This window comes from Peromyscus leucopus, chromosome 6 (genome assembly GCF_004664715.2).
Source record: "Peromyscus leucopus breed LL Stock chromosome 6, UCI_PerLeu_2.1, whole genome shotgun sequence".
Taxonomy (NCBI): Eukaryota; Metazoa; Chordata; class Mammalia; order Rodentia; family Cricetidae; genus Peromyscus; species Peromyscus leucopus.
Window position 1 is genome coordinate 128,136,566 of NC_051068.1, and position 25,773 is coordinate 128,162,338.

Here is a 25,773-nt window from a genome sequence, read left to right on the forward strand (position 1 = left end):
ATCGGATGTGTATTTAAAAAAAAAAAAAGATTTGATTGCAAATGCAATCCTCCCACCAATGCCTTATTTTGGGGAACTCTTTGAACCTTGACATCTCGATTTATTTTCTAGGGATAAAGGGTGTTGCAAGCCATAGCCTCCAGGGCTGTGATAAGCACCCTACTATATAAATGCAAGGAATGCAGAGGTCACACAAGGAGCACTTGATGGATCCACTTAATAAATGTAGAGAGTTCAACCTGACACCAGCATGGATATGATCTCGTTTAATGAGAAATATGTTCCCTCTATCTTCTTTCTGTATATTATTAAGAATTAATAACATGCTGCAATTGTTTAATTATAGCATTAAAGAGGTTTTATTTTCTTCATTAAATACATAAGGAAAAGCTTTTCAATTAAAAAATGACCTTTACAACCCCTGCCACTTTGGATTCTGTAGATGGGGAAGCTGACTGCAAATTAGATTCTTCTGGAACCTTATTCCTTGTTCACCCCCTGATTACTTTCATAAACTTGGTTGTGGCTGCCAGTTGCCTTCAGCTTGCAATTTTGTAGCAATCTCAGACTCTTGTGTTCAATCCCCCAAGGTGTTCTGTGGAAATGCTGTCAGACTGTTCAGATGTATGTGTTCTCCTTCCGTAGCAGTGCTTTGTACTCATTTAAGAAAACTAGTCTTTAATTTGTAACAGAACTTTTTCAAAATGAAACATTTTCAGGCCTCAGCAAAATCACTGGCATATGACCTCAGTCTTCTGTTCCTGTCTCTTCCTGCTGCCTTCTATTGAATATAGGACTGTGTTTCTAAGTCTTGTTCCAGAGTCTCACTTTGAGTAACTAGCTTTAGGTTTCAACATATGATGCATTACCATCAAGCTTGTTCTCATTGGCCATCTCCAGATTGTCTCCACAGTCCTATTCTTCTCTCCTACTCCACACCTTTGCTTATTTACATTTCTGTGAAGCTGGCTTTCACCTTACAACCCATGACTTCCACACCCCTCTGTACATCTCAGCCCATCTTCCAAAAAGTCTTGGTATATCCATCCTTGACACCCTCTTTGGGCCTGAGAACCCTAGGTTTCTCATGCCCCTCGTCTGATTTCATCTATACATCCTCTCCTCTGTACACTCACAAAAAAATTCCTTGCCTGTCTTTATTACCAGATGACAACTTCTAGAGAACAAGAACCAAGCACATTCCCAGCCATAAATAGGGGTCTTTTAACAGTTTGTTGATAAGTGAATGTCTCATGGGGAAAAATTAATTTAGTCAACACTTTATTGAAAAGACAACACAGTCTTGTCACTGAAGTCTAGTGTCAGCCATACACTGATGACAGCAGCCATTTGGTAAAAGTAGCTTATAGCTTGTAAATTGAAGGTCATAGTAGATTTTTACAAGCTTGCTACTTGGCAGATTTTCTTAGGATTATCAGCTCTGTGGTGATCTTATGCTTTCCATAGCTGGCACATTTTGTACAGAGCCAGACCAGCTCAAAGCTGTGTCACTCGGACCTCTTTTCCTCCTATAGTGTCAAAGAAGCGTTATTTCATGTAGAAGTGTGTGGACTTTATTTATATTTAGTAATCATTATATAAACGAAGAGAATGGGATGAGTTAGGATCTGAACTGAAACACAGGCATATACATGCATGATTAATTCCATAGGCACTGAGAATTGTACTGAGCATCAGTACACAGTGCATCAAGGATTGGTGAGCATCAGTAGCTTCACATCTCCGGAATATGTGATGTTACATCTGATGTTCTACTGGTATTCACTGTGTAGAAAGGACACACAGAACAAAGATGATGTTACTCATTCTCATTTTGATTAACAGTTCTCTCTCTCTCCCTCCTTCCCTCTCTCTCCCCCTGCTTCCTCCCTACCCATCTTCCTTTCCTCCCTCCTTTTCTACCCCCTCCCTGTTTAGGTGTTACTTGGAGGATGGAGCTTCAAAGGGTGCCTGGCTCAACAGGTCAAGTATCATTTTTGCTGGAGGTGACAAGTGGTCAGTGGATCCTCGAGTTTCCATTTCCACACTGAATAAAAGAGACTACAGCCTCCAGATACAGAATGTTGATGTGACAGATGATGGCCCATATACCTGTTCTGTGCAGACCCAACACACACCGAGGACAATGCAGGTTCACCTCACTGTGCAAGGTGAGTGTTTCCTGATGAATTGCTGGAGAGGGCTGAGCTTGAAATCTCTATTAGTAAGATACCAAAAAAATTGTACCTTATATGTTTCCAGAAAGATCCTTGTGAAACTTTGTGTAAAATATTTAACACTAATATTGAGATGAGTCAGAGAAAACTACCAGTATTCAACATGTTGTCATTATCCTCTGAATTATCTTCTAGATTCCATTAAAGGATAATGACTATTTAGATCCAGGAATCCCCACTTACAAGAACGAGCGATGGCCATTAATGCCACATTACGATTTTTGTATATGATATATTACATATCTTCCCTTGAGTCATCTCTAAGATAAATCTCGGAGAACCCATAATTGATACATTAAAATAAATACTTAAAAACCCAGAGCAGATAAGTTGAAAAGTGACAGCCTTGTGAATTGTGGGTGGTAACTCTAAAAGTCACCTCCCACAACCTTCCTACATATTGCCTCCCCAGTTGCATTTGAGTGACAAGGCAAAATGTAGCCTTCTAGAATAACTCGTTAGATATAGATACAGAATAATTGGAAAGGTATTTTCCAGTGCCTTTTGTTTGATTGAACTTCAAACAAAACAGTGCTAGTCAACTAGTAATCTTTAAACACGTATTTGTTGCCCTTTCACACTTAACTGTGAGAGCCCAGGTTTGCCAATGCAAGTATACTTCAACAAAACATATGACCATAATCTGAGAAGGGTGAAAATGCATAGTTTTGCACTTTATATAATGTACTGGTCCTCAAGTTTTATATGTTTTGGCTGCATGAAAATACTTTGCTATCTGGATCTCAAAATGATGCTGTGATAACCATGAGTAAAAGTAGTAACAAAATGAATGCTGGCATTGCATACTCACATGCAGCAGGATTTCTCTCTGGGCTGCCAACCAGCTCCTAAATCATGACACAGAGACTTGTTATTAATTATGAATGCTCAGCCTTAGCTTTGGCTTGTTTCTAGTTATCTCTTTTTTAACTTAAATTAACCCATTTGTATCAGTCGATGTGCTGCCCAAAACTTTTTACCTTACCTGTGTACTGTGTCCATCCTGCTTTCCTGCCTCCTCTGTGTCTAACTGGGCCCAGCTAGCTGGCTGGCTTCCCTTTTCTCTATGTCCACCATCCCTGCCTATTCCTCTTCTTCCTAGCTATTGGCTATTCAGCTTTTTATTAGACCAGTCAGGTGCCTTATGCAGGAAAGGTAAAATAGCAACACACATCTTTATATAATTAAACAAATGGAGCATAAACAAAGCTACACACCTTTACATAGTTAAACAATTATTCTGCAACACAAACAAATGTAACACATCTTTACTTAGTTAAACAAATATTCTATTCTACAATACCCATGGGCACTTGGTGCCTGATGGAGCTAAATGGGAGACTCGGTGTTGTTATCTTCAAGTTTCTCCTTCAGTAAGTCAAGGCCTGATTTGAATTTAGTTTTCGGGTTAACTCTATAACAGTGTTGATATCTAACCTTCCTAACTGATGGCTATTCATTCATATAAAATAAGAACCTCAATGCAAAAACAACTTTAATTATTATTAAATATTTCAGTCATGGTCATTAAACTTCTTAATTACACAATTTGCTCTAAGGAGACAGTTTACAATGAAAACCAAATCACTAGATTGTAGATTGTTGTTTTCCATATGGTGATAAGTGCTCTTCAAAGTAAAGTTTTCACAAGATTCTACCTGATTTTTGTGGGACGCCTGTCTGAGCCCAGGAATTTCAGTGACATGCATCTCCAGTACAGTGTCCACCTTTTTACATAGATTATCCCAGGAATCTGGAGGACAAAGTTTTATTTGGCTTTGAAGTGGGCATGAAATTGCAGAGCTCAGATACATCTCCTATAGATGTAACCAACCGTCTTATTAAATAAGAAACACAGAAACAATGTAAAAGAAAGCAAGAGTCAGAGCTCAGAGCTAAAATCTCACCTTCCTCTGCTGTCCAGCTTCGCGAAAGAGACTACTTCTGTCGTTCGTTTTTTTATAGTATGTCGTTCTGCTTTCATTGTTGTAACCAAACACATGACTGCCTCGTCACTGTCTGAATGTACACCTAGTCTTAAAGGCATATGTCTCAATGCTGACTGTATCCTGAACACACAGAGATCTATGGATAAAGCGTGTGCACACGCCACTCTTGCTATGGCTCTAATAGCTCTGACCTGAACACACAGATATCTATGGATTAAAGGCGTGTGCCACCACCACCAACACTCTTGCTATGGCTCTAATAGCTCTGACCCCGGACAATTATTAAAAAAATCAAAATAATATTTCAGTACAATTAGATTACCACCACAATCTCCTTTCTGGTCTATTCAAAATCTCTCCCCTTTTCCTTTTTATCTGAATTTTCAAAAAAAAAAAAGGGGGTGGTGGTGGCAAGCCTTTCTTACTAAGAGGATGTATTTGTATGACGATGTATGAGCCAGTCAAGATGTGACATTGGCTTGTCCTTTACAACCTGTAGGTTTCTATGCTCTATTTCTCAATATGAAATGCATCCTGATTTCATTCTCTCTCTTCCCATGTCACATCGCCCCATGTAAACTGGACAGTGGGATACATACCCTTTTCTAGCATCTGCTTAATTCTCCAGGTGTTTCTTTTCAACTTTTTATTGCAGAGACTGTTTTACACTGCTAAGCACTTTTAAAGAAATTGCATGCCTTCTCAGATAGTTTCTGAAGGTCATCTGATGATCATGAACTTCTGAGCAGTTAAGAATGTGCTTGCTAAATTCTTGTCAGTATATTTTGTTCCTTTAGAAATAGAAAATCCATGCAACTGTTTTGAAGGTATGTCATGAGATCAAATTAAAAGCTAATAATTTTACAGTATTTATGAACATAATTACTTATTATAAGTTGATTGGCATGTGGGCCATTTTCCAATTACAGTAATAAGGCTCATGGAATACATTAATAGGCTTGTCAGTCAACTCAAGAACTAAATAAATGCCATAAAATGTTAATCCTACTTAAGTTACATTTCTTCTCAATGAGCAAAAATAAATGGATAGGCATACACACTTGGGCTAATCTGGATAATTTAGAAGGATGTGCTCTTTGCCAAATGATTTGTCTATCCTTCATTCACCAAGATAAAGAAACTGAGCAACTGAGGCAAAAATGTATCCATTGCCTCTGTCACACCCCTGTCAACAAAGCCCATTTTCATTGTGTAGCCTTGTTAGGGGATCTAGATTTAAAAAATTATTTTAGAAAGTAGATTAACAAAGATAGGTTATTATAAACACAGGAACTACATGAAGAATTCATTGCTGCTGTTTATGACTTTAAATTATTTATACTAACAAATAGAATAATAGAGAAGGATGACCACAGGGATAAAAATCAGCACATCTGAAATCTAATCTTGAATTCCCTGATGAAGTGGATAATGGAATGACTACTGGATTTTTTACCTGAAAAACTACTCAAGCCACCTTAGTTAAACTCATGCACCCATGGAATTCAAAGAATGTGATATATCATAGATGGCATTGATGTAGAAAAACTGGAAAATGTGTTCAATAAGGAAAATAATTTTTATTGTTTATCTACAATATAGTGCTGATAAATTGAAATCTCTAATCATGTGGATTTTTTAACCATGTGAAGTAATGCTAACTAAGAATGAAAATACATAGGAATGGAAGATTGGCTTCAAGTCAGAGTGGTAATTCTGGGTAATGGGAAATCCAAAAGGTGCTCATTTGGAAATATGACTTAGTATTTTTTACTTTGAACATTCCAAGATGCTTAAATGAAGGGGTCGTAGAGGAACACAAGAAAGTGAAAGCAGGCCACCTGAAATGCTAGCTTCTTGTTCCCAAAAGGCCAATGGGGGGAAAGGGAAGGACCCAAGGACCCTAATAAAACACCCAAGCCAGTGCAGACTATTTAAGGGACTTCTAGTCTTGGGCCTCTCCTATCCAGGAGCGGTAAAGTTGTTACCTTCCCTTTCTCCTTACTGTGAGCTCTTCTTTTCATGGCATTTCAGTTCTTCCTGGAAAGGAGTGAATTCAGCAATCCCCTAGACAATTACTTTCACCCTGTTACACAAAGAGAAGATTGTTCATGGTGCAAAATGATTCTCAAAAATTTTCCATGTTAAATAAGCATTTATGGAATTTGATCGCCCAACAGGGGCCATATACATAATTACTTTCCTCCCCATGACAACATATCTGATAGGACAACTGACATTGTTTCAACATTTCAAAGGCATCAGACGACTGTGGTGGGAAGTATGTGACATGTTAAGGCAAAGATGTCCTCAATCCCTCTGGCTCCTATATTTCTTTCTCCCCCTCTTCCACTGGGTTCCAGAGCTCCAAGAGTAGAGACCCAGTAGAGATCTCCAACTTGGGCTTTCTCTCCATCTAATGTTTGGCTGTGGGTCTCTGCATTTGTGTCCATCAGCTGCAGGTGGTAGTCCCTTGGATGACAATTGTGATAGGCACCTATCTATAAATATAGCAGAATATCATTTCATTAACAGGTTTTTGTTTTTGTTTTTGTTTTTTGGTTAGTTGGTTGGTTAGTTTTGGCTAGTCATGTTTGATTCTTTCCTAGGACTCTGGGCTATCCAACCTCTGATTCCTGGTCATCCGGCATCATCACATGTAGGCTTACTCTATATGGCATGGTCCTCAAGGTGGAGGAGTCATTGGTTGGCCACCCCCACAAGTTCTGCACTACCATTACCTCAGCTTATCTTGCAGGTGACACAGATTATTGTAACATGAATCTTAAAAGGTCTTATTAATAAAAACAAACTGAGGACCAGGTATTGGGGTGAATGCTGGAAGACCAGAAAGACAGAACACAAGTCACATCTAACTTTACCTCACCAATTCCTCAGCTGATCCTCTTTCCTCAGACTGGAAGCCTCTGTGTATTCATTCAAATGGATCTCAGCTGAACTGCTGCTAAAAGCCTAAAAGCTTAACCAGCTCTAGTTCCTCGTCATCACGCCTTATATACCTTTCTGCTTCCTGCCATCACTTCCTGGGATTAAAGGCCTGTGTCACCATGCCTGGCTGTTTCCAGTGTGGCTTTGAACTCACAGAGATCCAGACAGATCTCTGCCTTCAGAATGCTAGGATTAAATGTGTGTGTGCCACCATTTTCTGGCGTCTATGTCTATCTAGTGGCTGTTCTGTTCTCTGACCCCAGATAAGTTTATTAGGATGCACAATATATTGGGAAACATAATATCACCGCATGTGATAGGTTGAAGGTTTTGTGCCTGGGTTGATGTCCCAGTCCTCCCTCTGGAAGTCTTTCCTAGCTGCAGAGGATGGCTCATTCAGGCTCCAGGTGCTCCATGACTAGGCATCCTCACTAGGATCACCTTCATAGAATCCCGAGTTTCTACTGGACGGTGTTTCCACATCATCCCCACCAAATGACCTACTACACTTGTTTCTCTCAGTACTCTCTCCTTTCATCCCCCCTCCGATTCCCTCCTGTTCTCATCTACACCCACCCCAGTCCACCCACAAAATCTATTCTATTTTCCCTTTCCACGCAAATCCATGTGTTCCTCTTAGAGTCCTCCTTATTACTTAGCCTCTCTGCGTCTGTGGATTATAGCATGATTATCATTGACTTAACAGCTAATATCAACTTTTGAGTGAGTAAATATCAGGTTTATCTTTCTGGGTCTGAGTTGCTTCAATCGGGATGATATTTTTTTTCTAGTTCTGTCCATTTATGTGCAAATTTCATGATGTCATTTTAAACAACTGTTCAATACTCCATTGTGTGAATGTACCACATCTTTATCCATTCTTCACTTGAGGGACATTTAGGTTGTTTCCAGTTTCTAGCTATTATGAATAAAGCCTCTATATGCATAGAGCAGTGAGCAAGTATCCTTGTGGTATGACTGAGCATCCTTTGGGTATATGCCCAAGAGTGGTATGGCTGGGTCTTGGAGTAGATCAATTCCCAGTTTTTGAGGAACCACCATATTGCTTTCCATATTGTTTGTATGATTTTGCACTTCCACAAGGAAATGGAAGATTGTTCCCCTTGCTCTCCATCCTCACCTACATGAGCTGTCATTTGTGTTAACTGATCGTAACCATTCTGACAGGTATAAGATAGAATCTCAAAGTAGTTTTTATTTGCATTTCCCTGATAACTAAGGATTATGAACATTTCTTAAGTGTTTCTTGGCTATTTAGGTTTCCTCTATTAAGAATTATCTGTTTAAACTTATACCCATTTTTAAACTGTATTATTTGTTTTCTTGATATCTAGTTTCTTAAGTTCTTTATATATTTTGGATATTAGCCCTCTATCTGATGTGAATATGGTAAAAATCATTCCCACTCTGTAGGCTGCCTTTTTGTCCTATTAACTGAGTCCTTTGTCTTACAGAAGGTTTTCAGTTTAATGATGCTTCATTTATTAATTGTTGATCTTAGTGCTTGTGCTGTTGGTGTTCTGTTCAGGAAGTTGTCTCCTGTACCAATGCATTCAAGGCTATTCTCGACTTTCTCTTCTATCAGAGTCAGTGTATCTGGTTTTATGTTGAGGTCTTTGATCCACTTGGACTTGAGTTTTGTGCAGGGTGATAAATACAGATCTATTTTTATTCTTCTACATACAGATATACAGTTAGACTAGCACCATTTGTTGAAGATGCTTTCTTTTCTCCATTGTGTATTTTTTGCTCTTTTGTCAAAAATCAGATGTCCGTAGCTCTGTGGATTTATGTATGGGTCTTCAATTCAGTTCCATTGATCAACATGCCTCTTTTAATTCCAAAACCATGAGTTTTTTTTTTAACTACTACAGTTATATAGTACAGCTTGAAATCAGGAATGGTGATACCTCTGGAAGTTCTTTTACTGTTCAGGATTGTTTTGACTATCCTTTTTGTTGTTGGTGTTTGTTTGTTTGATGGTTTTTCAATATGAAGTTTAGTATTACCCTTTCAAAGTCTGTAAAGAATTGTGCTAGAAATTTGATGGGGTTGCTTTTGATAGGGTGACCATTTTTGCTATGTTAATCCTACCAATCCATTAGCATGGGAGATCATTCCATCTCCTGCTATGTTTTTCAGTTTCCTACTTCAAGACTTGAAGTTTTTAATCATACAGGTCCTTCACTTGCTTGGTTAGAATTTCTTCAAGATATTTTATATTATTTGTGGCTATTGTGAAGTGTGTTGTTTCTCTAATTTCTTTCTAATTTTTTTTCTAATGGTTCAAAATTAGAGTCTGTGCTGCCCAGTTTTATGTCAGTGTGACACAAACTACAGTCATCTGAGAGAAGTGGACCTCAATTGAGAAAATGCCTCAGAAGATCAGCCTGGAAGCAGGCAAGCCTGTACAGCATTTTCTTAATTAGTGGTTGATGGGGAGGGTGCATCCTACTGTGGTGGTGACACCCCTGGGCTGGTGGTCCTGGGCCTATAGGAAATCAGGCTGAGCAAGGCATGAGAGCAGCACTCCCTTTGGCCTCTTTGTCAGCTCCTGACTCTGGGTCCCTCCAAAGACAGACTATGATGTGGAACTGTGAGCAGAATAAACCCTTTCCAACCCAACTCAATTTTGGTCCTGGTGTTTCATCACAGCAGTTGTAACCCTAATTAAGACAGGGTCCAATGACTTCTGTGGTACTTAAGGAAAATTCTTAGTTGTAAATCCTAATGAAACTAAAATGTAATTGTATGCATGTCACAGAGTGGATATTTTTATTCCATATGGGAGGAGTGGGAGAATAACAAAGAAGAATTAGTACAAAGCTAGATTTGGACTGAGCAGAGCAAACACTAGGTGTCTGGGGTACATGGTACTATGGTCAGTGGTCACAGAGAGCCCTTGCTCAGTGGTGTAGTAATTGGAGAACATGTGGCTTCTGGGCTGGGTATGCACTGGTTTCTTATGGTCATCTTTGGAAGACATTCAGTTTCCAGTGTCTAACTTCCTGAGGTTGCCTTGGACATTAATGATTTGCCTTGCTATCATATGCATATCTATCTTAAAGGCTGTCTACATGGACACAAGCCCTGTCATACTTAGATTAAGCTCTTAGGTCTTGCTTTGAAATCTGAGTAAAAGCTTCCATGACCCCACAGCGCTGACATGTTTCACATTTGCAAAGCTGACTTTGTGGAGGTAATGTCAAAATCTTGCCAATGTGGACATCACCCCAGTGCCACTTATATGAAGGCTACATCAGTTTCTGAATACCTGAGTGTAAGACCTAGAAAACTCATGTAAAGGCAGCCCCTTGCCAGGAAAGGCACTCCAGGCAGTCTGCATTCCCAAGGGAAAAACTTTCACATTAAGTGACAATTTTGCACCCTGCAGCCTGTAATAGATGGGGTCTGGCCAGGTCCTGAGTGCACCTCAGTCATCTCTACTGTACTTCCAAGAAAAGGACACAGATTCTCCTTGGTGGAACTGATTTCCTTGTCAGCCATCACCTCTTTGTCCACAGATTCCAACCATCCATCTTCTGCGTACACTACTTGTCTTTCATTTCATGTCTACTTTTTAAACCCAATTATCACCATAAACATGGCTGAACTGTGAGAGCAGTAACTATACCAAGTCCCAAATTCTATTCAAATTGATGTTTTCTCGAGTTCTTTATTTAAATTCAATTTAATTAAAAATAGAAAAAAACACCCTAGGATATGGAAAAACAGACAATTTCTGTTCCCTATTGTAATATGGACTTTTTGTTTAATTCTCAACAATTTTATTGCTGTCCAAAGCCCCATCAGAACAAACTTATTTACTTGTTTTTAAACGGTGTGAGTGGGGGTGTTACAGAGATAAGAAACATTAGATCCCATGGAGTTACAGGTGGTTGTTCACTGCCCCATGTGTCCTGGGAACCATACTTAGGTCCTCTGTAAGACCAGTGCATGTCTTAAACCTTTGGCTATCTATTTAGCACAAGCCTTTATTGGCCACAGTACTGTCAGCATTTTGGGTTCTGAGTTTCCCAGAATCACCTATTATCTCTACATACAGCATTCTAAGCCTGATCTAGCCTGTTCCTCCAAGCTTTTCTAAATTCCCCTCACAAAGTAGTCTATACATCTTCTGAAAAAGCAATAATCTAACTCCTGGAGCCAATTTTACACATTAGTGACTCATCTCTGTGACCAAAGAAAACCTTGTGGGGGGATTACTTGGGTTTTCAAAAAGTTGAGCAATGTCTCACTGTGGGGTGTCTTGATAAAACAAAGCCATTCCCATCATGGAATTCAAGAAACAGAGGACATGGATTGAAACAGTGTGCAGGATAAGATGTATTCCACCAGGACACACCCACTGACTCATATCCACCAAGTAGGTCTCATCATCTCTCAAGAATTTTATAATGCTATATCTCATCCATGAATTGAATTATCCATTAGATAAAAGCACTCATGATCTAATCATCTCTAAAAAATACCTTTGCTGTGGGATTGTCTGTATATTAAATGTGTTGCTCTGATTGGTTAATAAATAAAACACTGATTGGCCAGTAGCCAGGCAGGAAGTATAGGCAGGACAAGGAGAGAGGAGAATTCTGGGAAGTAGAAGACTGAGTCAGAGAGATACTGCCAGCCGCCGCCATGAGAAGATGTTAAGATACGGGTAAGCCACGAGCCACATGGCAACTTATAGATTGATAGAAATGGGTTAATTTAAGATATAAGAACATCTATCTAGAAGCCTGCCATGGCCATACAGTCTATAAGCAATATAAGTCTCTGTGTGTTTACTTGGTTGGGTCTGAGCAGCTGCGGGACTGGCGGGTCAGTCCTGACTGTGGGCCAGGCAGGAAAACTCTGGCTACATACCTTCACAACCACAACCAGACACATGCTTTGCTAATCACCTGGGTGTTTGTCAATCTGACCAAACCGTCCCAAAAGATTAATAATCACTTGCCCTTTCAGGGAGATACACACTAGGCATCTTCATAAAAATACATAACTCTATATTACAATGACATAAGACACTTGAAATGGCCTTCCCTAGCTTCTAGGAATGTAGTCAGCAGACAGCACTCACTGGTGAGCACTTTTGAAGATAGTTTCCAATTCAGTCATCTGGGCCTGCTTAGAAAGCCCAGGAGTCAATTCCTGGTTTAAGGCAGTGGGTACAATACATTTTGCTTGCAGCACACTGTGAGATAACTACCTTGGCAGTGTTAGTTCAGAGCTCTTTCTGAAGCAACTGGCTGCTGTCCAATGCACATAGCGCTCTACTTCCTATCCCTGCAGTTCTGTCTATGTCTTCCTTTTTGTCACAGTGGTCAGGTGCAAGGGTCTTCCTATTAGAAACCATGGACTCTCTTCTTTCAGAGATTTCTACACTGGGATCCAAAACTACAACAACAGTGAGGTCTTTACTTGACTGTGACAATGTTTTGAAAATGCCTTTGTAAAGTGGAATGATAGAAAACTCAAACACCATGTATTATTAATACTTTTATTATGGAAGAGATTTTAAGTGGCTTATAAATAAATATTCATCCTTCCAAAACAAACAGAAGAAATAGGAGCCAAGATAAAGAAAGTATGAGTAAGACATGGTCACAGGTGAGCCTACACATATTCAGAGTTTCATAAAATATTTAGCCCTGAGATTCCTAGCAGTCAATATAGGAGGAAAACAAAATCAGTTATTCATTTCATGGTCCATAAGGTCAAACACCTCCTTGGTGCCCGGATCCTAATACTCAGAGAGAAAGCAGCATCTCAGAGACTCTTTCAGACTATCATGAAGTCAGGACCATGTTAGCAGTAAGCAATACAGGATGTACAGTGTCAGCCCCTGGGCCATTCATTGAATGAAAGTAAAAAGTTAAATAAGTAAATTCAATAAGATGTCATTTTAATAACACATATTTTGGTTATTGTCTTAACCTAGAAATAAATCTTAGAACATAGTGTTCTCCAGATGACCTTACAGCAGCTCACTTATCTCACTGATCCTTTCATGTACCAAGTGCAGGTGTCTTAAAATTATCCTTAACCACTGAGCATCAGAAGAGCATTATTATATGTGGACATGGTATAAACCCATATTGTTTAAAGACAGACCATTCTTAACTTAATGCTAGTGACCTTTTGTGAGTGTTAAAAGCTTGACTGTACACACCAGAAAGAGTGACAGCACACTTGGGTTATAGGTTGGGTAGATACATAAAGAGCAACCGAGAGCCATGGCCTGCCTTTCCCAAGAGACTGAAATGGGAAGAGACTCCTTGCACTCCAACAACAGGTGTAGACACTGGATGCATCAGGACATGGCAGCCCATCCTCTGCAGCAGCCAACATCTCAAACTTTTCTACAAATAACAAGGAGAAACAGAGAAAATTTATCAGCATGAGGAAAAATATTAGAGATTCCACATTCATGGATGGCACTTGCATGGCCCCACTCTGAAGTCTAATTTATATACATGGAGAAAGGGGTATTCATGCCCAGAAGCCCAGGTTTGGATATGACCTGAAACACAAAGAAATGGACATATTTTCCTAAAACTTCTCTAAAACAAGACAATATATTCAGTATAAAAGCGAATAGTAAATAGCTAAAAGTTTACAAAAAACGATTATTTCAATACTTTGCTGAATGCTATTTCTTTATCCCCAGATCCCTTCCCTTTAAGTAATGTAACCTCATGGCATGCCAAAAAGATCAAGTAGTTACACAGTGGGGCTCTTAGACACAAGACAAAGGTGACTTGTTGGTGGATTAACTCCAAGTGAACATTGGGGATGCATCTGCCATGGCACACTGGTATTTGTATATAGTTTTCTTTGTACCAGTAACTGCTGGTGGTGGCCTGTGCATGCCCTTTTCCTATAATGTGATCACATCATCATCTTTAGTTATAATAATAAAGCAGTAGAGTTAAACGACCTCCCCACCTCCCCTCCTAGGTACTTTAACTCCTATGAAATATCTAATTCCTTTAAATACTTGGGGCTGTATTTGTTGGGGTCATGTCTCATACCAATACAGTTCAGAACATGATGCCTCACTTATGAATCTTTGGGTAAAATGTCTTTTAAGTACATTTAAAACTCAGGTCTATCATCCTCACTGTGAAGAGCTAGCATTTTTAGGCAATGGCATGTTGAGTAACTACTAAAATTTAAAGCATTTTGGTTGGCATTTATGGCTTTCCCTTTCACACAACCACCCTGTGAGAATAGCTATGCTTGTAAGGCAGATTGCCCAGACCAGCTTCTCGGAAATTTTCTCCTCCATCTATTCAAATGCACCCACATCCCTGAAGTTGTTGGTTTAACTAGAACAGTACACAAAAAAGTTAATGGAACTATTTTTAGTAAAATCCTTAAATATTTGTTTTATCCACAACATAAATTTTCTTCTCTCTTAGGTATTATTTCTTTTATGTTTTTGAAAGTAGGATTACTAGGTATTAGTTTTCTGTAATTGAGATAAAAGAACAAAGTTGAAAGAGAGGATTTATATCAATGGCTGATATTATTCTTTTACAAAGATTTTTCCTCTGTAGGTGCAGTGATCATATTTTCCCACTCAAAAATTAGTTTGTAAGAATTTAAATACTAACAAAAGCTCTGATATAAGAAAAGCTTTGCTAAAAATCTGTAATGTACTCATTACTATACATCAGTGGCTCTCAACCTTCCCAATGCTGTGACCCTTTAGTACAGTTCCTCATTTTGTGGTAAGCCCTAGCCATAGAATTATATCTGTTGCTAATTTATAACTGTAATTTTGCTACTGTTATGAATTGTAATGAATCGTAAGTATTTTTGGAAATAGAGGTTGATTTACCAAAGGGGTCATGACCCATGGGTTGAGAACCATTTTTACACACAAAGTGAACACGTGTTGGTGTTATTTCTTACAAGCTCGGCTTCCTGAGGCATGTACCATGCTCCATCTCCAGTCACGTGATTGAATGTGGGGGCAGAGGAAACTTGGCAGGCTTCAAAAGGATCTGAATGTGCAGTGACCACAGATCAATTCTAGAACAAATCATGCGATGAATCTAAGGTTGGGGCACCTCTCACCTGTGTTGCATCACATGCATCACTGCGGCCTTGGTTGCCAGCACCCAGCATGCACACTATGCACCTGCTGAGCTGTCCACGTGTGGCTCAGTCAGCACTACCCCATGCTTCAGAATGTAAGTGCTAAATTACTGTCTGTTTGGCTTGGACTTTGTTAGAATATTTCATTTTAAAAGTGCTGTTAGTGTTGCCTACTTGAGCTTCATAAATAGTCATTAGATAGGTGAATATTAGCTTGCAATTTGCATAGAATCTCCAGAACCTTCTGAAATTCTATACTTATAGTGTTGCCATTTTGTACTACATACTTACATGAGGAGGAGAGTATAATCAGAGTCAAAATATCAGTCAACTCTGACAAAAGTTGAAGACATTACATTCTGGAGTATAAAATATTCAGTTGAATTTTAATTCTTTCTGCAAAAATAAACAACACATCTACCTCATTAGTATATAATCTTTAGTCCTTAAAACTGATGAAATTATAATCATACTAATAATTAGTTTAAAATAAATTTCTTTATAATTTATCATTAGTAATGTTCGATTATATAGTTACTTTACATACCTCTATATCCAGAGCTGTCTAAAAGTTCCTCAGGTGGAGAGTTGTCTCTGTAAAGAGCACAAGAATCTGTTACATACCTTCATGATCATTTGAGAGCAAGAGACATTAGAATGGAGCAATCAAAACTGTATGGCTAGACAACACACAGTGAAGCTCCCATCTGAGGTGTGTTTTATAGAAGGAAGTGGAGGAAATGAAAAATGTGTGAAAATAATTCATTTGCTAACTAGGAATTGTCCCAATAAGGAAGGTCACTTTTCAATGCCTTGGCACTTTTACAAACTGAATAAAGATTGTGGAAGTGACAGGCAGAGGCCACTGAGTTGTATCATTTGTAATTAGGACTGATCAGAAGTTCTGCCAGTGTCCTCCTTCTTTCTAAGTTTTCAGTCACATAGCCATGTGTGACTGAGGTGAATGAAGTGATAGTATCTGGGAGTAGGTATGCAGAAAGAGGAGGGTCATGGTGAAGCCTGTCACTGAAGTTTTCCTGTGTCCCTCCCAGTCCCGCAGACACTCAGACCCAAATAAACACACAGAGGCTGGTATTATTTTTAAACTATATGGCCTAATGGCTTAGGCTTCGCACTAGCTAGCTCTTACATCTTAAATTAACCCATTTCTATAAATCTATGCTTTGCCATGTGGCTCATGGCTTACCGATACTTTCCATCTTGCTTCTCCTGGTGACGGCTGGCAGTGTCTCCTCTGCTCTGTCTTTCTCCTTCCTCTCTCTAGTTGGAATGTCCTGCCTAACCTTATTCTGCCTCACCATTGGCCAAATGGCTTTATTTATCAACCAATCAGAGCAACACACATTCACAGCATACAGAAAGACGTTCCACAGCACTTCCCTTTTCTGTCTAATCAAAAAGGAAGGTTTTAACTTTAACATAGTAAAATTACATATAATAGAACAGTTATCAAGCAAGAATTACAGTTACAATATCTAGTCTATTTATATGTGGCAAAATTGAAGAAAATATTCTAGCTATCCTATTTTTATGAGTCTAAAGTTTCATATCTAATTTATCTTTTATTATAACCAAGGAAAACCATAATTATAACTATCTAGTCTTCAACTACATCAAAGACCCCAGAAAGATATAATATTATCTAAATAAATAAGTATATTGTAAGCAACTTTCAAAACCTCTAGAATGATAGAGACAGCTGGCTACCTAGAGAGTTACCCAGAGTTTCTCTGCAATGTTGGGGCATCCTTCTTCAGCCTATAGGCCTAGAGTCTCTCAGTAATTTCTCTCTATGTCCTGTAGAATATCTGGCAGTTTCTTCTGTGAAGCAGGAACCTGAAGGACCATCTCGCCTTGCAAAGTTCAGTGGTCACCTTTTCTATGGATCCTGCATGTCCAGTCGATACAACATTTTTTTGTCAAGCAGTCCAGGCAAGAATAGTTTCTTGCCCAAATGGCTATTTTTGCCAAGAAGAAGATAAACTCCATATGGAGTGTCTTTGATGCCCATCTTTCTCTTTGAAGTAAATTGTTGCTGCCAGGAGCAGATGTGTCTCAATGTCCAGAAAGTCTAAGTTTTTAAAACATTTTAAATGCCATATTCTGTAGGTCTTTGAAGTGTTTGAATATTACCTACCTAATTGAAATATTTCTGTGTATACCTAGAAAACTTAACTAACATGACTATAAGTGTGATTATCATAGATGACTTATTATTAATCTGTATTTCTTAATTATGCACTACAATTGCAAATGAGTTGTACAAATTAGCTTAAACAAGAGTATAAATGTACATACGGTATAACAAAATTAACTTTAAATTTGTGTCAATAAACTAAAATCCATAGCAATGTAAAACATTTTTAAGCAAGTTGTTGCTCTTTAAAAGTAGGCTCAGTAATCTACACTTTCTTCCTATTATATCTATACTACCCCTTTTTCTTCTTTAGAAAAAGATTGTATTTATAATCAACCTGCTTTAAACAAAAATACACAATATTTTGGGAATTTGGCCATAGTTTCCCATACTACTTCCTGCTGATATGGGGTGCTGGCAATCTTATGGGGATCCTGAAAAAAAATTGAGAAAATGGTCAAGTACTGGGAATACCGGCTATAACCTTGTTTATGGGTACCTCTGTTAAGGTTCAGGAGGTCTGGCTTGATCAAATCTGATCCATCTTAACCTAAAACAAATCCATAGCCTCTTGCTTCCTGTGGAAACAAAGGCAGAGCCTCCTTTCCAAAGCAACATATCCTTAGATCCAAATTTTGAAGTCAAGGTACCTTTAAAATATACATATTGGTTTAATTTAGCAGCATTTACAAGCAAATGTCTCTCTGCAGTTAAAAATTCCAAAGACAATATAATCCAGATTCTCTGTGTGTTATCCATCTTTATGTGGCTTATTTTTTTATATTACTTTTACTGTCCCTTTTAAAGAATTTATTTTTTAAAACTATTTTTTCTATAACTGTCTATATTCATTTTCGTTTCTCTTCCAAGCCTACATACATTTTTATTCACACTGTAAGCCATTTAAAGACTTATTCCATCTGAATCTGCCATATTGTGAGTCTATTGCTTTAAATTGCAGCATGGCGAGTACTGAAGTTGCAGCTTTGGCTGCTGACTCCACCCACCTCAGCTCCCCACTTGGCAGAATTATATTTACCACCAGTTCTGGGGTGGGCGGGGGACCATGCTCATCACAGACTCTGGGAAGCAGTGGGTCTATGCTTCTATCCACCAGTGTGTAGCCAAAAACTTTCCTTTTTGGGCAGGGGGTCTGTACTAGCAAAAGCTATATAAACCATGTACCATGCTGTGTGGCTTGCAGATGCCACTATGTACTGCAGCGGGAATCTTCCATGCTGCACTCAAGCCCATATGCTGTGAACCCACCATACTGTAGCTCAAGTCCACATGCCACGGTTTCTCTGTACCTTGGTGTCTCTATATCTTGACTTGCATGAGACATAAAGTAGAAAGCTGTTTTGGGCTCTGTTCTCGTGTGTTTAGAAGCCCTTTTTAAACTCTTTTAGGCCTTATGGAAATTTGAGAGCCCCATATTGGTACACCAAATGTAGCTGGAAGTTCTACAGTGTTCCACCCAGTCCTCAACTGCTCAGACCCAAATAAACACACAGAAGCTTGTATTAGTTACAAACTGTATGGCCATTAGCTTAGGCTTATCACTAACTAGCTTTTACACTTAAATTAACCCACAATTCTTATCTATGTTTAGCCACATGGCTTGGTAACTTTTTCCAGTTCTGCCTTGTCATCTTGCTTCCTCTGTGTCTGGCTGGTGACTCCCAATGCAGCCTTCCTCTTCCCAGAATTCTCCTTGTCTGCTTATCCTGCCTATACTTTATGTCTGGCTACTGGCTAATCAGTGTTTTATTTATCAACCAACCAGAGCAACACATTCACAGCATACAGAAAAACATTCTACAGCAGAATCCTTCATTCATCTAGAGACCAAGAAAAACAGTGTTGTTATTTCTGATAACATATACTTCAGAATGAAGTTTGAAAATATTTTCAGGTAATTCAACATGGGATGGAGAGAGAACCCAGGAGTTAAAAGTATTTTTTGCTCTTATAGAGGACATAGTTCCCTGTACCCACATGGTGGCTCATACTGCCTTTAACTCCTGTCCCAAGGGATCCCATACTTTTTCTGCTTTCCATTAGCTGTGAGCACAGACATACATGCAGGCACACATTTATACACATAAAATAAAATAGAATTTAAATAAAAATTTTAATGAATTTTAAATTAAACATTCAAGAAAGATTTTCTGCCACTAAAAGCCCTTTGAGAGCAAATGGGTATTTATTACAATTCCTGAGACTCATGGTTTAGAAAGTATCTAAGGCTTAAAACATGGCTTCATGTGTGTGTGTGTATCTGTCTGTCTGTGTGTGTGTCTGTGTCTGTGTGTGTGTCTTTGTGTCTATGTGTATGTCTGTGTGTGTCTACATGTATGCATGTATGTATATGGGTGTGTCTATCTGTATGTATGGTACCATTGATTGTGTTTTGCATTTCTATTCTACAATGGTTATTTTTTCACTTATTTTGTAATATCTTAATTTTTCTGAAATAAAAAGGAAAATGACTATGTTATACCTGTCAAATCCCAATGCAAAGTACACTATGGCTATGAAAAGTCTACATAAATAAAACATTACCAAACATTACCTGCCCTTATTTCAAGAAACTCTGCAAATAAAACCAAAGTCGGTGGAATAAATTACCTTTTCCTAGGATCATTGTAACATGATTTCATCTCTGAAATATTATCTTTCTTTTTCAAGTAATATGTATAATTAAGTTGTTACTGGAGGTGATTAGAATTTTGCTTTTTTTTTTTTTTAGTTAAATTTTAAACACCAGATCACCTATAATTTATATTTGGGGAACCAAAATAAAATGTATGAGAGGAGAAAAATTGAATCTGTTAATTATATAGTTTATCTTTGTAATTGGTGATAAATAAGAATTTATCATGTACAGTTTTAAAAGGGAGATGTGACCAATGTCAACTGTCAGAGTTTACTTTGCAGAGTCAGGGGGACCTCTACCTCAGGGTCTGTTGGCTCCATTCATGTCCTCAGTGTCTTCTGATTAATGATGTGGACAGAGCAGTGGAAAGACTCAGGGAAAGTGGGCTGTGCCAGCACCCAGCTGCCAACTCTCCCACCTGGTGGGTCCCAGGCACTCTGTGGTCATGAACTAATCTGAAAAGAACTGTGGCTCTTCTCTCTCTGTTCTTAGCATTTCAAATGTTGCATCACCATACAGCTCAAGAATGACCTACTCTGTCTTTTGACTGAACTGTTGGGTGGGAACCATGGTTCTGAGCTTTTTTAATTCACAAACGTGCAGAATGGGGCCTGGGAACACTAGGATTCAGCCATGGTTTTTGATTGGGCACAGGTACATTTTTTTCCTCCTTGGATGGCATTATGCCAGCCCATTTCTTAAGCTGACTTAATGTAGAGATTCTATCTTTAAGGCATTAGTACCAGGAATGCTGACATAACAAGAAAAATTTAAATTCAAGGGATTAGCCTTGCATTTATGACTTGGCTTGCTTATTTTCACTCCGGGTCCTGCATCTTTATCCTCTGCTAATCCTTAGCTATTCACAAATACAGACTGGTGATTGCACATTGAAGTAAAAAAATAATAAATGAGATACCAGCATCTGACAAAATGTCCTAGCAATGCTGTTTTGAGGTTTTAAAAAAAAAGTGCTTTACATAAAGCAGAGTTAGTTTGAAAGGTCACAGCCAAGGGCCTTAGAACCAAACACAAGAAGAGATTTACATTGGAAAGGGGCCAAAGCAAACAATTAAAATTTCTCTCAGTTCTACTCATTCTTGCAGGCTTCATGTGAGCACATGGAGGGAAGAATGCATTAAAAAGCCGGGGACAGGATGCTGAAGACCAAAGGGACAGAATTCTGAGCCATTTGTCACTATAGAAATCCATTTGTCACATTTGCACTGCTGTCTGCGTTTCCTCTACTTAGGTGGCTTCCAAATGACCACTGCTACTGCTATGGTTTAAACGTACAGTGTCCCCACAGCCTCATGTGTTGAGCAGTCAGTCCCCAGCTGCTGGTGCAGTTTGAGAAGGTTTAGGAGCAGGAGTCTCACTGTAAGAAGGACCACAACTTTTATCACCAGGCCCTACTTCCAGTTCATTCTGTGATTACCCTGCTCCCTGCTCCTGCCAAGAAGTTCCCAGGAAAATGTATTTAATTTAGTAGGCACTCAAATCATGCCTCTTCATTTGGATATCTGAAGAACACAAATAACTTTGTGTGAGGTGACATGCATGCATCCCCCCCTGCCTGTAAGTGCCTATCTCTCCAGGGTGAAAAACACAAGCCAGTGCGCATGTTTTCTGTGGAAAGGTCAGAAACAGCTGGACATTAAGACATTTCTAGCAGCTTTTCATTCATAAAACACATTCAAAGAATGTTATGAGTGCCCTTTGTCCAAAGAGCAAGCCTTGTGCAGACAAGTCCCTTCTTTCTCTGTGAATTAGGATGCAATTGATATTGCTCCCATTGATTCCTAAGGATTTCCATTTACCAGAAGAGACAATAAAGTTAAACTAAAATATTAGTAAAATTAATTACTCTCTCTTCTCCTGGGGAAATTTTATGTAAAAGGGGAATGTAATAAATGTAAACTAATGTTAAGGTTTTGAGCTAGAGTAACTGGAAATAATTCCATATTTTTAAACTCAAATTACTATTCTAAAATTAAAGAAAGCTATTGTGCGCTGACCTCAGTCTGTTTCTCAGACCCACCTATTGCTCTTCTTTCTTTTGCCCTGTTGTCTCTCTCCCAAGCAGTCAGACCTCTGAGCTATCCTTGGCTATATTATATGCTTTCTGGTTTTTGGAAGTCTCACCCAGAGCTCCTGCTCCTGCCTGGTTGTGCCGAGTTGGGCTCCAGCTCTGACCAGACAGTCCATCTTGCCTTGGGCACAGCTCATGTTGGAGCTAAGGTTGGAGCCCCTGGGCAGACCTACCCCTCTGGACTCCAGGGAGATTGCCTGTGTTCAGGGTTGTCCTGTCAGCAAGCCCAAGCTGCCCTTCCCTTCCACACTGTCTTTGTAGATTTTACTCATTTGAGAAACAGCTCCTATTTGATTAATACTTGGGTTGTTACTATTGGCTAATGACTCGTGGTTGATAGTGATCTTTTCGGTATCTCCTTCCTGTCGCTGTCTTCAACATTCACGTTACTAAACCTTCTATATAGGCATCTGTTCTATGTAAAGATAATTACCTTCTCACGTTAATGAAAAATATATATTGTTCCTAGGTCTAATAAGCAAACCTAAAAACAAATCTTAAAATTAAGTACACATATGTTGAGAACTCAGATTTACTAAACTAATTATCAGAAATTAAGATAAATGTAGGAGGAAAGCTAAAAGTATGCATAATTATTAAATGCTGGCATTTATGTGAGCCTTGGGCTTCTGTTTATTACCTTTTTGGGGGTAATTATCATTAGCATTTCAGTCGCATCTTTAATGAATGTTTGAGCTACAAATATAATGTGGTATGAATAGTAAAAGAAATCTTCCATTATATACCCTGACTGCAATTTAGGAAAAATCCCCCATGAGGCCACATACCATGATTGTGAGTCTGTTACCCTGAGAACTAGGGGCTGACCAGCAGTATTCTGGCCCATGATTTTTACAGCTGCACCTGTGCCTTGTGGGTAGAGCAGTTAAGAGCAACTGGGGACTTTTCTCTGGCAAAGAGACTAAGTGAATTTGGGCAGGAGCTCTGTCACTGCGTGTTCTCTGGACGTTTTCCTCTGCTGGGCGTTGCTGCAGGTGTTGAAACACGACATACAAAATAAATATTTCTTTTCAAGGAGCTTAAACTCAGGCGTGATTCCTAGAGTTGGAGATAAAGAAGTAAATGAATGTACAAAGGGACCAGGTCATATAACAGCAGGATGGAGACAAGCGGTAGACCACTTTTTGCTGAAGGGTCTTCATGGTGGTTAGGTTAATTGTCAACTTCAGACAACCCAGAATTTTCTGGAACGGGAGTCTCAAAGAAGATGGTGTGGATCTGGTTCGCCTGTCTGTGGACCTACCTGAGAGAGAATTGTCTTCACTGCCTTTACTGATGTGACAAGACCCAGACAGGACATAGGCGGCGGCAGCATCCCCTGGACTCTACAAGAGTAGATGCCATCAGGGTAGTAGTTCTATATTCATTTCTCTATGCTCCTCACTGTAAAGGGATGCTTAAGATCCTTCCCCCATGATGATGGATTGTAACCTGGAATTGTAATAGGAGTAAACTCTGTCTCTTCTAACTTACTTCTGTCAAGGTATTTTATCACAGCATCAGAAGTGAAATAAAACAGTCATAGCCAATGTCTGTGGTAAAATAATCAGTGGAGAGAGAAATTTAGTTACAAAAAAGGAAGTCCTGACTCTTCTTGGAAGTCACCGTTAGAGATAATAGGTAGTACAGAGCAGAATGGGCAATGAATTTAATATCCCACAGGTGCTAAGGAACCACTGGAAGTGTGACATCCACTGTCAAAGGGGATGGGGGCTTGAGGACAAGTGGGGACAAGGAAGGTTCTTCAGATGTGGGGAACAGCAGCATGAGTGGTGTATGTACAAGATCACTGCTAAAGGGATGCTCACAGCTCCCAGGACATCAGGATGCTAGTGAGGGTCTGACGGACTCTGATGAGAAGGTGCAGGGTCACAATATAGACCTGAGATTGTAAACAACTTTTTCAAACCCAAACAGGTTACTTGATTGTTGTTGTATCTTATTATAGATAATGAGAAAAAGTTTTACCACAAGGAAAAGTTACATGTTGGTCCATATAAGGAAATTTAACTTGAAATTAATAGATTCTTAAGCCAAAAAATATGTTAAAGTAAATAGCAGTGTAGATTTTTATATATACAGTTCGATTCTCCATAAATAAGTGGCTATGGTTTTAATGGTGATGAGGAGGAGGAAGACAAGGAGAAGGAGGAGGAAGGGAGGTAGAGGAGAAGGAGGAGGAGAAGGAGGAGGGAGATATTTACTAACCTTCTGGCAGTAAATTCAATAGAAAGCTTTTATGCTCAGAAGGAAGAAAAGAAAATCAGCTCAGAGAGAACTTGTTAACAGTTAACGAATTATTCAGGAGTTGTGGTGTCTGTACAGAGCTATCGGGACAGGTGAGGTCACTGCCTGCCTCAGTTCTCTTACAAAGAGTGAACTTTGGGTTAAAGGTGCTTCTATGTACATTTGTTCACAGGAGCCTAGAATAGAAGCAGTATGTCAATTTCTTTGATTTGGTTAGAAAAAGTATATGCTGGAAGTTCCTGAGGAATGGGTCCCAGTTGACCAACCACTAGCACAGTAGTGTGAGAACCAGTGTATAGACCATGGAAGTGGAGGAACGGGAGCAGGGCAAAGATGTGTAACTTCTGAGAGAGAACATGAGAGCTAGAATGATGCTCAGCCAGTAAAGAAACATGCTCACTGCCAAGCCTGCTGAGTCCAGCTCCATCCCAGGCCCCACATGGCAGGAGAGAACCGACTCCTACAAAAATGCAATCTCCTTTTCACATATGTGTCCTGCTATGGCATGCATGTGTCTGCATACATACAATAGATGAATAAAAACTTTTTTAAAGTAAACACTAATGTCTCAGTTATACCTAGTAATTTTCTGGAATTATACAAAGTTAATGATTTTTGTCAAATTTGCTACATCTAGAAAAATTCTTCTGGATTAGGTTATGCGGGAGTCAGTTACCCTGGCTTAATAAAGATGCAATGTATTGAATTATTAAGATCAATCCACATGAGTCTATTTAATGGGTAATAGGGATTTATTAATATATAAATTGAGGAAATACACTCACGAATACAGAATGGAGTAGACAGCTGAAGTTGTCTTCTGAACTGACCACCAGGCAGTTCAATCAGACCAGTAAGCAGGCAGCAGGGAGAAGGGGCTTGTGAACCTACCAGCAGACAGCAGACTTCCCAGCACTCACCTGCTGTATGGAGCATGGTCTGCTGTGAACTCCTAGGAGTGTTTTTCCTGGTCTCTAGAGCAGACAAAGTCCTACTCTTTAAGATTTGGCTTGAGTTTACATGACATAAGGTCAAGGCCTTCGTGGCTTTATGTATGCAATGTGCTCCTCTGTTAAGGTACACAGCAGTGAAGTCTTCCTAACTATTCAATAGTGCTGCTCCCAAAGTATGGTATGATTGATTGTTGGGTCTGTATGTAGTTAATAGCTTGCTGTGGACCTATACTGGGATCTGAGGAAGGGGACACCTCCATACTTCTGTGGAGAAGGTAAAGGGCATGAAAAGTAAATTGGGAGGACAGTAAATTGCCTGAGCAGTGGCACCAAGAGGGTACCTAAGGGAAGTTTCATGAAAGG

General features: G+C 39.1%; 1 protein-coding gene and 1 long non-coding RNA gene across 5 annotated transcripts in view; one reads left to right on the forward strand and one right to left on the reverse strand.

Moving 5' to 3' along the window:
* Window positions 1-25,773, forward strand: part of Negr1 (neuronal growth regulator 1) — a 738,499-nt gene that overhangs the window by 290,690 nt on the left and 422,036 nt on the right. For all 3 annotated transcript variants that reach the window (XM_028882947.2, XM_028882948.2, XM_037207286.1), the window contains exon 2: window positions 1,939-2,171. In XM_028882947.2, the coding sequence (XP_028738780.1) occupies window positions 1,939-2,171 (233 nt within the window). The remainder of the gene's footprint in view (window positions 1-1,938; window positions 2,172-25,773) is intronic.
* Window positions 159-6,268, reverse strand: LOC119088249. Of its 2 annotated transcripts, XR_005091884.1 has the most exons (5): window positions 6,175-6,268; window positions 4,786-4,977; window positions 3,896-3,990; window positions 3,049-3,085; window positions 159-1,785 (listed from the first exon to the last, which is right to left on the reverse strand). It is a non-coding gene; the product is annotated as an uncharacterized LOC119088249 (long non-coding RNA). The 2 variants fall into 2 exon arrangements; XR_005091883.1 differs by lacking the exon at window positions 6,175-6,268 and having other exon boundaries at window positions 4,786-5,127.